Source organism: Centropristis striata, chromosome 14 (assembly GCF_030273125.1).
Source record: "Centropristis striata isolate RG_2023a ecotype Rhode Island chromosome 14, C.striata_1.0, whole genome shotgun sequence".
NCBI classification, from domain to species: Eukaryota; Metazoa; Chordata; class Actinopteri; order Perciformes; family Serranidae; genus Centropristis; species Centropristis striata.
Window position 1 is genome coordinate 34911960 of NC_081530.1, and position 13746 is coordinate 34925705.

General features: G+C 35.8%; 1 protein-coding gene and 1 gene segment (V, D, J or C); both read left to right on the top strand.

Annotated features, from left to right (window-relative positions):
• Positions 1-5359: 5359 nt before the first annotated feature.
• LOC131984883 (pro-opiomelanocortin-like) lies at positions 5360-11089 on the top strand. Its single transcript, XM_059349876.1, has 3 exons — positions 5360-5406; positions 7110-7231; positions 9458-11089. Exons 2-3 carry the CDS (start codon positions 7115-7117, stop codon positions 10040-10042), a joined length of 702 nt encoding a protein of 233 aa, XP_059205859.1. The 5' UTR covers positions 5360-5406; positions 7110-7114; the 3' UTR covers positions 10043-11089.
• A 276-nt stretch (positions 11090-11365) lies between these two features.
• LOC131984415 (Ig kappa chain V region K16-167-like) lies at positions 11366-11847 on the top strand. The segment is given in 2 exon segments: positions 11366-11417; positions 11525-11847. Coding segments are annotated over 2 exon segments (375 nt in total).
• The last annotated feature ends 1899 nt before the right edge of the window (positions 11848-13746 follow it).

The following is a 13746-nucleotide window of genomic DNA, read 5'->3' on the forward strand; positions in this document are numbered from 1 at the left end:
TCTGACTCGCTCCACCTCCATTACCTCTCCATATTCTTCCTGAACATGCCAGAGAGAGAGTGTGTCTGTAATGCAGTCAATGGAGGTTCAAGGCTGCAGCAGCATCCCTCTAATGGGTTTATGTTTACCGGCCTGCCTCCAGTTTGTTCCATTAAAAAAAAAAAAAACACAACACACAGACGTAATCAAGTCTTTGTTGAGATGATGACACATGCTCGACCAGAACCAATATAACTCGACTTCTTCATCGGGAAAAGAACTATCAAACAACAGTTAATGTTTTGCAAGTAAGTTTTCTCATACGATTGAATGGGTGTTAACTCTATGGAGTTTTGTTCTGTTTCCTCCATGTCTGAATCTTTCCATCCTGCCTGTATTCACCACTTAAAACATGTTTAAATACCATGTTGGTATATTTTTTCACCTATATGACCTGATAATAATAATTGATTTTTTATTCTGACTTACTGGATCAACATTTAGAACCAAAAAGAAACAAAGAAAAACCAACATAAATGTGATCCTGTCATCAACTCTGGTTTTTATTCTAGTGGGACTCCATTTGATTTGGCTCTGGTGTGTTTAGCCGAACAATTTTGGTCATTTTGTGTCTTTTTTTTTGGTCATTTTGTGTCTTTTTTTAGTCATTTTTAGTCATTTTGTGTCTTTTGTTGTGTCTTTTTTAGTTATTTTGTGTCTTTTTTTAGTCATTTTGTGTCTTTTTTGGTGATTTTGTGTCTTTTTGTAGTCTTTTTTAGTTATTTTGTGTCATTTTTAGTCTTTTTGTGTCTTTTTTTTGTCATTTTGTGTCTTTTTTAGTCATTTTGTGTCTTTTTTTGGTCATTCTGTGTCTTTTTTGGTCATTTTTAGTCTATTTGTGTCTTTTTTAGTCATTTTGTGTCTTCTGTGGTTTTTTTTTGTCATTTTGTGTCTTTTTTTTAGTCATTTTGTGTCTTTTTTGTGTCATTTTTGGTCATTTTGTCTTTTTTTTTGTCCTTTAGTCCAACATAAAATTTGATTTTGAATCTTTTTTTTTACTTTCAAAACACACTCAAAACACAAAAAAAACACACTGACAACTACAACAACTATGATGGCTCTTGTTAATATATCAGCCCGTGGAGTCACTGATTCAGGCGTTAAACATCCTGAATGTCGGGTCACAGAAGCCCCAGAGCCTTATATTTACCCTCCTGGTCCACACGGAGCTTTAACAGATAAAGTTCACCCTCATCAGCCTTTTTCCCTCCGCTGGTTCATAATCAAGTAGATCCCCTTCAGAGCCTCTTTAGTCACACAGGCCTCACCGTTACTGTTAAATGAGTATAACTAGCAGTATATAATATATTACATTTTAACCCGTTGGAGTTTCGGGCTATTTTGTCGGTTTTGGACTCCTTTTCATTCTGCCTGTATAAACCACTTAAAGATCTTTACCATGATGTGTTGTTATCATTGTTTTCAGCACAACCTCACCTATATGACCTGATTATTGTTTTCATTTTGACTTACTGGATCAACATTTTGAACACAAAAAAACACACAAAACACAAAAAACACATAAAAAAACACAAAAAATTACAAAAAACACACATAAAAACACAAAAAAAATAAATTAAAAAAAAAACACAAGAAATTAATAAAAACACAAAAAATTACAAAAAACACACATAAATACACAAGAAAATATTAAAAAACACACATAACAACACTTTTTTAAATTACAAAAAACACATAAAACACAAAAAATTACAAAAAACGCATAAAACATAAAAATCTATTTTTTTAATAAAAACACGAAATAAATACACATAAAACACATAAAAATTACAAAAAACACATAAAAACACCAAAAATTACAAAAAACATAAAAGCACCAAAAATTACTTAAAACACATAAAAACACATAAAAAAACACAAAAGATAAATAAAAACACACAAAAACACAAAAAAATACAAATAAAAAACACAAAAAATTACAAAAAACACATAAAAACACAAAAAATTACAAAAAAACACATAAAAGACAAAAAAACACCAATAAATAAATAAAAACACACAAAAACACAAAAAAATACAAAAAATACAAATAAAACACACACAAATTACAAAAAAACACATAAAAACACAAAAAATTACAAAAAACACATAAAAACACAAAAAAACACCAAAAAATAAATAAAAACACACAAAAACACAAAAAATACAACTAAAACACACATAAACGTACAAAAAACCCACTGAAAACACAAAAAAACCCCACTGACAACTACAACAAGTATCGCACTGATTCAGGCGTTAAACATCCTGAATGTCGGGTCACAGAAGCCCCAGAGCCTTATATTTACCCTCCTGGTCCACTCGGAGCTTTAACAGATAAAGTTCACCCTCATCAGCCTTTTTCCCTCCGCTGGTTCATAATCAAGTAGATCCCTTCAGAGCCTCTTTAGTCACACAGGCCTCAGACAATGGACGGAGCTGCAGCAGGTGAGCTGGTGTGTAACCGTAGACCCTGACCCTCAGGTTGAACCCCCTCGTCCCCCCTCTGTGACGGCGTGGCGGCCTGGTGTTAATCTGCCCGATACGCCGGCTGACATTTAGCAGCAGAGGGCAGATTTACCTGCTGGCTTTCTCTCCGTTCTGTGCCACGAGTCATCTTTTAAAATGCTTTTGATGGCTGTTTTCCTGTAAATTGTTTATTTAATCATCTTAGGAAACACATCATCTACATCTGCTGTTGTCCTGAGATGAAAACAGACTAATATACACCAAAAGATAGACTAGAACCTGGAAGTCTTTAGTAAATCTAGTTTTACTGGACTCACAGCGCTCCTTCATCTCCATGGTTCAGGTTAAGCTAGTAATCTGCTCTGTTTCAGTCTTTTCCTAGTCTTGGTTTGGATCATATCAAACGTGTTTGAAAACCACTTCCACAGGAAAAAGGAACATCACAATAATGCCTCAATAAAAATATAGGGTAACGCTTTATAATAAGGTGCTTAATAACCATTAATTAACAAGTAATAAGGCATTGTTCTCGCTTTAGATCCGGTAGTTGCAAAAAGCATAGTTAACTTATAGTTGACTTATAATAGATGAGCAATAAAGTATATTTTAATATCAATAAGCAAACAAAATAAGATTAATAAAGGCATGGCAGAGACATAATGGGTGGGTCATGGGTGTTTGTAATGCCATTATTAACACTTATATAAGCTTATAAACACACAATAATGTTAATAAGCATCTTGTAAGGACTTACAAGGACCTTATTACTTGTTATTAATGGTTATTACAAGGACCTTTATATAAAGCGTTACCTAATCTAGTGATGTCATATATTTAGATGTTTCTTAGTAAAGAGAACAGTAAGGAGACCCAGTTAACATGTATCAATTAATGTAGACATAAATAAGTCATAAATAATCCATGATTAATGTTTGATTAACTAAATGAAAGTTAATAATGGATAAATGTAATTATTCAATTAAACACATTATAATTAAATAGGACATAAATGTTAATGATGAATTCATTTCTAAATGTTCCTTTCCTTTATTCTTCCTTATATCTATTTTTACTGTAAAGTAGTCAACTTTTCATGTGATAAAAACAGATAAAAACCCTTTTTCAGCTTTGTGAGGAGCATTTTGTGGCGTCTTCTCCTCTTTTTGTTGTTGTTGTTGTTGTTGTTGTTGTTGTTGTTGCTTTCAACACAAACACTAGAGCAGCTGGAGCCAAAAGCTGCTTCTCCTCCATTTAGTCAGTTTTTACTAAGAGCATGATGGAAAAAAAAACTGCTAAAAGAATCTAGTTGTAGTCTATAAACCATGGGTCTCAAACTCGCGGCCCGCGGGCCAATTGCGGCCCTCGTGACGATATTTTGTGGCCCCCACCTTGATATGAAAGTTTAATGTGAGTTTTATATGAATGGCACTTTACAGTGTTGTAGCTTTGTTTCACTTGTGTCTATGACGACGTTAACAAAAAGAAAGGACCGGACCGTTTATCTGCTGTGTTGTTATTACCGGAGTAGTGAAGGAGTGGAAATGTTATGTAATGTAATTTTTTGTCTTTTTTTAGTCATTTTGTGTCTTTTTTTGGTCATTTTGTGTCTTTTTTTGGTCATTTTGTGTCTTTTTTTAGTCATTTTGTGTCTTTTTTTGGTCATTTTGTGTCTTTTTTAAGCAATTTAGTTTTTTTCTGTCATTTTGTGTCTTTTTTGGTCATTTTGTGTCTTTTCTGTCATTTTGTGTCTTTTTTGGTCATTTTGATACTGCCTCTAGCGGCCCCCAGGTAATTTGAGTTTGAAACTACTATAAATAGTCTCCCTGCAAGATTCACAGTATGCACATGAAGAAAGGGCAATTAAAGTAAAAAAAAAACATGAAAATCAACATATTAAGTGAAAGGAAAAAAGACACATGGACACAGAAACTGCACACACTACTAAATGCTGTAGTTATAGAATAAATTATATCAATATACAATCCAACATCAGCATCTCTCGTCCGGTACGATGTGCATCGAGTTCAGCGTTTTGAAACCATGACAGACCATATTTGGAGCTAAAACAAAATGTTCATCACTTACCGGAGAAACTGAAGAGAGACGTTTTAGTACAGGACATTTTTTAAATTAACAAAATGTTCAAACAAACTTTGATGTCAAAGTTCTGTTTAGATGTACACGTTGCCGTGGATACGCATTGTTCCGCCTCTATGCTGATGACAGCTCGTTAAGTCAGCCACCTGTCAATCAAAGGTAGCCACGCCCCAAAATCATACCCTGCTTTATCATTTATTTTCTTCTGAATGGGACCATTATTTACACATTTACATTATATTGTAACATTTTTAAAGGGAAGCGAAGGGAACATGAAAGTCGAGACAGCTTGTCCAATAGATTTAGTGGCTGTACAAACATTTCCAGCCGTCTATTTAATACATTTTAGGACTTTTAACGAGCCTGCCATCTCTGAGCCACATTTATTTTATTTTAAGTTAAACTGGGAAAATAAAAAAATGACTTTATTAACCAGAACTTTTTTTTTTAAAGAGCATTAGGGTTTCAGTGCTGCTTATGTGGTTTACGTGGTTGGAGTCCTGATGATGGTGTGTGTGTGTGTGTGTGTGTGTGTGTGTGGGTGGAACAGGAGGGATGATATTTCATTGATTGTCCATTTTCATGCTGCAGTGTGTGTTTACAAGCATGAATGAGAGAATGATGGGGAGATTTCAGGTAAAGACGTCATCATGCGTGTGTGTGTGTGTGTGTGTGTGTGTGTGTGTCCTTGGCTGACAGGATATAAAGTCCTCTGGTCAGCAGGAGGGACAGAAGTGGAGGGAACAGCAGACATTTCTGTCCAACGGCCGACAAGACCGACAAGAAAACAGCAGAGGACAGGTGAGTATCTCCATTTACCTGTTTTTAGAAAAATTATTCTTTCAATTTTTATTTCATTGTTATTTTTTTTTTATTTAATTGAAAAAAAATGTTTTTTTAATCTTTTAATTTTTTAATTTTTCTTTATTTTTTAATTTTTCTTTATTTTTAATTTTTTTAATTTTTACCTCATTTACTTCATTATTATTATTATTATGTGTTTTCTGTCTTTTACTTGTTAAAAATAATAATTACAAAGAACAGTCAAATACTTTTAAAAGAGAGGATGGATGGAAAAAAAATAAATTTTTTAAATAATAATAATAATTTATATCATATATTTATAACACATCGAAACCAGTAGATAATAAAAAATTTAACAACAAAAAAATGGGTCACAACAATGTAAAAAAAATTATTCAAAATGAATCAAATTCAAAACATAGAAAATAATTGAAAAATAAACATTACAAGAAAAATAAAAACGAGTTTGAGAGAACAAAATATATATATTTATTTTTTTAAATAATAATAATAATAATAATTTAGATCATCCTCAAAACCAGTAGATAATAATTTAAAAAATAAACATTACAAGAAAAATAAAAACGAGTTCAAGAAAATAAAATATAGATGTATTTTTTAAAATAATAAGATTTAATTTTCTTTTTTTTTTGCTTTATCGTGATCTGTCACATTTAATTTTATTGTTACTAATTTTACTGTATTCATGGTCATAACAAACAGTTTTTATGGGTCGTTGTGTTACCGACATACATAACAATAATTTAAATGAATAAAAAAAATATTATTTTCTGATCCGAATATCAAACAATTATTCTTGCAATTACTTTGTCATTATAAAAGAGCATTTTTGGTGATTGAAAGGCAAATATTTAACGAAAAATACATTAAGATATGAAATATAATTAGGCATATAAAATGTTTTTTTCAATATTTGTCAACCCGACATACAGCTCACAAACTATTAGCTGTTAATTTTTGAGTATTTCTGAATGTACAAATATATATATATATATATATATATATGTTTTTTTAAAGTGGCACTTTGTGGTTTTTTTTTTTTTTTTTGCTAATATGTTTAAGCTGAGGATTTATTCACAAGTAAAGATTTTTACAGAGAAGATTGTTACATAATATATTATTTTCATTTTTATTTAATTTTTTATTATTCAAGTATAGAGCTGCAACAATTATTCGATTAATGGAACAATAATCGATAATCGATTGGTTTTAGCAGTTTTTTAAAAGACAATAAGTCCAAATTCTCTGATTTCAGCTTCATCAATGTGAATATTTCTGGTTTCTTTGTTCCTTTATGACAATAAACTGAATATCTCTTTGGTTTGTGGACAAAACAAGAGATTTGAGGACGTCATCTTGTGGTTTGGAAACACTCATTGATATTTTTCAACATTTAATTGACCAAACAACTAATTGATTAATCATTTAAATAATAGACAGATTGCAGTTGCAGTTCAGTTGCAGCCCTATTCAAGTATATGTATATATTTTTTTTCCTTCTTCTATGCATTTATAACTTTTAAAAACCACTATTCAGCGTTGGAAAAACAAATTAGAGGCCAAAAAAACAAACAAAAAAACCCCATTGAATGTGACTTTATGTGTAACGAATGAGAGGCTTTTACTTTGTTAAAAAAAAAAATCAAGCGTATGTGTCGCTGTCTCTGATTGGCTGTTAGGGGAAATGTGTCCTACGTGGCTATTGGTGGCTGTGGCGGTGGTGGGCGTGGCCAGAGGAGCCGTCAGTCAGTGCTGGGAACACCCGAGCTGTCAGGAGGTCAACTCTGAGAGCAGCATGATGGTAACACACACACACACACACACACTCAGACACGCACACAAAAAGACACACACACTCAGACATATACACACAAATACACACACACACACACACACACACAAAAACACAGACACACACAAAAAGACACGCACACAAAAACAGACGGACACACACACACACACACACACACACACACACACATGAACACACACACACACACACACACAAACACAGAAAGACAAAAAGACACGCACACAAAAACAGACAGACACACACACACACACACACATGAACACACAAACACACTCACACAAAAAAGACACATACACAAAAACAGATGCACACACACACAGACACACAGAAACAGACACAAACAAATACACATAAAAACAAACAGATGCACACACACAGACACAGACACACACACACGCAGACACACACACATACATATGCAGGCATACACACACACACACACAAACAAACAAACAAACAAACACACACTCAGACGCGCACACACACAGATGCATACACACACATACACACGCAGGCATACATATATATTTTATATCATGAATTGTGTATTTGTTTTTACTATAATTATATTAATATAATTTACAGGTTTTCTTTTAGTTTAAAAACCCTCCACAGTGTAACAGTGTAGCAATGTGACTGAACCGACCAATCACAAAAATCCCCAGCGAGGACGCCAACCAGCCAATCAGAGAACTCGCTCTCCCTCTCAGGAAACAGCCAGGCAGTTCACCAGTGTGTCCTATAGGGGAGCCCACGAGCTCAGGACAAAACACACATTTACATAATTACTATTCTTATGAGGTCTTTTGCTGAAACTCACACAGGATGAAGTGTAGGCCATCAGGAGGACATTGCTGCATTTTTTTTTTGTGAGGACCACCCAAAATGTCCTCACAACCAGAAATGTCCTCACGGAAAAGCTTGTTTCTCAATACTTTGTCCTCACAAGTATAGCAAAACAAGACATCCCTTTGTCCTCATTTTCCAAAAAAATGTCCTCACTCACATAAACCACACACATTCTTGTACTTCTATCTTTATGAGGACCCTTTATTGACATAATGCATTCTCTTTACCCTTTAACAAACTTCAAGGAAGTGTAACTTCTATCTTTGTGAGGACAGGGACAAGTTCTTTAGAAGACTTGGTTTATAGTTTAAAGGTTACATTTAGGTTCAGGTTACCTTACCCAAAGTAAGGCACAAGTAAAAGGCCTAACCTAAACCTTAATGCAACCTCAGTCTTAAAACCACACTGTAAAAAAAAGTGTGTTAAATTTACGGTAAAACTACGGGAAGCTGTGGTTGCCATAATTTCGCCGTGAAAATAAAACTCAGTGCATGGGTTTTCTATTGTAACTTTAATGTAAATATCAGCAAAAACTGTAGTTTAGACAGAAAAATCCTGTTATTTTTTTAGGGCAAATGTGACTTTATGGTATTTATCCATTAATTTTACATGAATATTTTTTATATTATATTATTATAATAAATATACTATATATATACTATATATATAATATACTATATACTATTCGACAGTGTTTTACTGTAATTTCTTTTGAGCACCACAAGCAGAATATAATCTTCCAATATATTTGAGTGAAGGCAGACATTTCTATGGCTGATATCTCCAACATTTGGCAACTCTATCTATCTAAATCATGGGTCTCAAACTCATGGTCCGCAGGCCAATTGCGGCCCTCGTGACGAGATTTTGTGGCCCCCACCTTGATATGAAAGTTTAATGTGAGTTTTATATGAATGGCACTTTACCGTGTTGTGTATGGAAGGTCCCTTTAGTTACTTTCTTTTGGTTCTTTTGTGTCTTTTTAATTGTGTCTCTTTTTGGTAATTTTGTGCCTCTTTTTTTTTTAGTAATTTTGTGTATTTTTTTTGTAATTTTGTGTATTTTTTTTGTAATTTTGTGTATTTTTTTGTAATTTTGTGTATTTTTTTTGGTCATTTGTTTATTTTTTAAGTAATTTAGTGTTGTTTCAGTCATTTTGTGTCTTTTTTGGACATTTTGTGTTTTTTTGTTTTTTTTAGTAATTTTGTTTCTTTTTTTTGGTCATTTTGATACTGCCTCCAGCAGCCCCCAGGTAATTTGAGTTTGAGACCCCTGATCTAGATATTTTTAGTTAATCATCACTACAGGTAAAGATTGATCATTGATCACCATTTAATATAACTCCTCTGTCCTCTTCTCCTGCAGGAGTGCATCCAGCTCTGTCGCTCCGACCTCACCGCGGAGACACCTGTAATCCCAGGCGACGCCCACCTCCAGCCTCCTCCTCCATCAGACCCAGAATCTCTGCCTCCTCTCTCTCTTCTATCCTCCTCCTCCTCCTCCTCTCCTCAGGCCAAGCGCTCCTACTCTATGGAGCATTTCCGCTGGGGGAAACCCGTCGGGCGGAAACGCCGCCCCGTCAAAGTCTACACCTCAAACGGCGTGGAGGAAGAGTCGGCCGAGCTTTTCCCCGGAGAGATGAGGAGACGGGAGCTCGCCGGCAAGATGATGGCAGCGGCGGCGGCGGCGGGGGACGAGGAGAAGGAGCAGGAGGTGGTGGAAGAGGAGCAGCAGCAGCAGGAGGAGGAGGAGCTCCCCGGTGACGTCCATGAGAAGAAAGACGGCACGTACAAGATGAAGCACTTCCGCTGGGGCGGGCCGCCGGCCAGCAAACGCTACGGCGGCTTCATGAAGAGCTGGGACGAGCGCAGCCAGAGGCCGCTGCTCACGCTCTTCAAGAACGTCATCAACAAAGACGGACAGCAGGGAGAGAGAGAGCAGGAGCAGTGAGGGAGGGAGGAGAAGGAGGAGGTAGATAGATGGATGGATAGAAGAGGAGCGGGACAGACAAGTGGCCAACAAGTTCTCCAAACAAAATAAGAAATACGTCGATTTTAATCGACCAAAAAAAACGAGCATTTCTCCGACTCCTTCATTGGCAGACAACCCTGTCTCCTAGAAACTACATTTATATATTCTTCTTATTGTCTTTGCATTAACATGCTGGTGAGAAGCTAAATCCCCACAGTGTTTTACTCATTATTGATTAATCTGACAATTACATGGCTGTAAAATGTCAAGTTTACAATAAAGAAAGCAGCAAAATCTCCACAATTGAGACTCTAAAGCTAGAAATTCTTTGGCAATTTTTTTGCTTTACTGAAACAAGGAATCACTGATTGATTAAACCAGCAGAGTGGATGAAGATACCAGTGAGTCTGTGTGTGATTAGGTTGAGGGAAAAGATCACAGTTTGAGTTAAATGATTCACACTTTTATCTGGAGAATAATTCATATGTTTTTTTCTGTGGATTTCTCACTGATTATATCTGGACGAGGCTCATGTACTTCTTTGCACCAATCAGGATTCAGCATTCAATTTGTTTTTCAGTGTGAAACTGGAATAAATTGCTTATTTAGTCCTCATTATATGGTATAATGTTGGGGACATTTTTTTTTTTAGATTTGGGCTTCAAACCTCGCAGCTTCATTGGGCCTTTACAACACATTTGCTGTTGTAGATAAATAACGTAGTGTATAAAAGTAGATTCTAAGAGAAACGGTCAAAGCAACTATGTTTTTTTCTACTCTGGCACCTCACTGGTTCAGGCAACTAAAGACACGGGGGGAAAGAAAATTGTTGTTATGTTTAAATCTTGACTGTCAGAAGGGAAAATAATTGTTAATACTTTAGCCAAAATCCTTTTTTTTTTTTCAAAAGTTAACAGCTTCACCCAAAGAGATCGGTCCTGAAATGAGAGAGAAAAAGAGAGAAGATGATGTTTTATATATTGATGCATGTAAATGACTGTAAATGACCTGAAAAAAATAAAGTTATTTGCAAGCATGAGTTTTTCTGTCTGTCTGTCTGTCTGTCTGCTGTTTTAGTGAGCAGTAACATAACATTTCCACAAGAGAGCAGCACTGGTTTACAAATATCAGTTTCAATGAAGACAGCAACAGTCAGAGCATTTCCATCGAGAGCCACTTTGCATCAGCAGCACCATGCTCCAGTGCTCTGGGAGACTTTATAGTCCTGAGAGTTGAACACTGGATGACTGACAGCTGTCCTTCATGACAACAGAAGCCACAGAAATCCTCCTCATCAAAAACATGACTTTGATCTGCGTCCTCATCTGGACTCTCCTCTGCTGCTGCTTCACAGGTAAAGTCCAGAGAATCAAACTCCTCTCCTCTATCAACATCCGTCCCTCTGAAATGAAGCACACAAAACCATGACGCTGCTTTATGTTTCTGTCTCTGTGTCCTCAGAGTCCAGAGGACAGGTCACAGTGACTCAGTCTGGAGCAGTGAGGTCTGCTCCGGGAGGCTCCGTCTCCATCAGCTGTAGGACCAGTCAGGATGTTTTTTCTGTGAACCGTTTATTCTGGTACCAACAGAGAGATGGAGAAACTCCTAAAATCCTTATTTACTATGCTAGCACTCGTCAGTCAGGGACTCCAGATCGTTTTACAGGCAGTGGATCAAACTCTGACTTCACTCTGACCATCAGTGGAGTTCAGGCTGAAGATGCAGCAGTTTACTACTGTCAGAGTTTCCACTGGTCCGGCAATCAGCAGGTGTTCACACAGTGAAAAAGCGTCGTACAAAAACCTCCCTCAGTCAGCAGAACAGAAACTGAACTGACTGCAGCAGCTGGAAGCTACTGCAGAGACTGACACACTTCACTGGACACACACACACACACACACACACACACACACACACACACACACACACCTCATTCAAACCATCAAATAAATCTACTTTTATGCAGATGATATTCTTAAATACATTCCAAAAATCCTCATCTATTCGTCTTAAAGTAGAATGTTGCTGCCAGATTGGACCATGAAAATAAAGATTGAACATCTTGAGATCCTTCAGTTATTAATAAGAAGAGAAGGTAGTGCAGACTCTCTGACTACTTTAAATTCCATCACAAAAAAGACATAAAACAGTTTCACCTAAACATTTCCCCAGGTGGAAAAAAAAGATTTAGATAGTTGGTCTCGTCTTTCATTATCTCTAACATGAAAAACATCAACAAACCCTCCCTGTCCTCACTAGAATCACTTAATTTCTGTTATATTGAACAGGTTAACTACTCTGCCCGAGGTATTATAAGGTCCTTAATGTACAACCATATAAATACGAGGATCATTTTTCAGCAGTGTGGGGGAAACAGCATGATGTGTTGAGGACAGCTACAGTTCACTGCCTCTGTGTGTTTCATATGTGTCCTCCTCTCTGCTCCCAGCTGTTCAGAGGCCAGTGTTGATCAGTGCTGTCCAGGCCTTTCAGAGACACTGACACGCCGGCAGCACAATGAAGATATCACTGATTCTACCGCTGCTCACCCTGGGACTCCTAGTTCAGGGTGAGACTACTTTGCTTCAGGATCAAACCACGTTCACCACAGTGATGTTCTGCTGTGATGGAGAAACATTTACCTTCTTCCATCTATTCTCCATCTGAGAGAAACTCTACTCTTCTGTTTGGATGTTAATCATCATTCTCTGAGCCTCATTTGTCTCATTAACCTTACTACTGTTATTCATGTTTGCAGGGTTCACCAGGAGACATCATCCTGACTCAGTCTCCTGGATCTCAGTCTGTTGTTCTGGGACAGACTGTCTCTATCACATGTAAAGCCAGTTCAGCTATCAGTAACTCCATTCACTGGTATCTTAAAAACCCTTTAGAATTCCCCAAACTGACTTCACTCTGACCATCAGTGGAGTTCAGACTGAAGATGCAGGAGATTATTACTGTCAACAGTTTAACAGCTTCCCACTCACACAGTGATACAACGCTGAACAAAAACCTCCCTCATATAAAGAGGAACTGGTCTGACCCAGAAACTACAACACTAAATTAATTATGGACAGAATATCAATTCCAGCCTGAAAACAATTAACATTATTGTAAAGAGATAGAATCACACATGTATAATTCCAGCACCTATAATTTAAAGTCTAATTATCATTATAATATTTACGTTTCATGTTGAAAATCCCATAAAGTTTAAATTGAGGCCATAAAAACAAAAAATGTTTGCTCTTACAAGACAAAATGTATTCACACTGTTATAATCTTCAAAATAATGCTGATACATTATACTGTACTCAACATTTGCAAACAGTCACATGAAGTTAAGTCAAACTAAATATCACAGAATAATTAAGTAGAGAGTAAGACACTGAGCGTGATTTAAAATCATCGCCTTAATTTACATGAATCAAATTGATTTAACCCTTAATCAAACTCGGTCAATTTGTATTAAATGGATCCTCTAATTTAATTTTTTCCATCAACACATGACAGCGAATATGCTTTTAAAATATGTTCGGAGTGATCTTATTTGATCAAAAGTTCTTGATGCAATGAAATTTCCTCGCTTTAATGTCAAGACTTTTTCTGCAGATGATAGGTGAATTATTATTCATAACCCTAAAAATCTATATCATTGAATTCAGATCTTTATAATGTTT

Coding starts and splice junctions, on each gene's coding strand:
- LOC131984883 (XM_059349876.1), top strand. CDS start 7,115: ATGTGTCCTACGTGGCTATTGGTGGCTGTGGCGGTGGTGGGCGTGGCC. Junction 7,232..9,457: donor ACTCTGAGAGCAGCATGATG/GTAACACACACA, acceptor CTTCTCCTGCAG/GAGTGCATCCAGCTCTGTCG.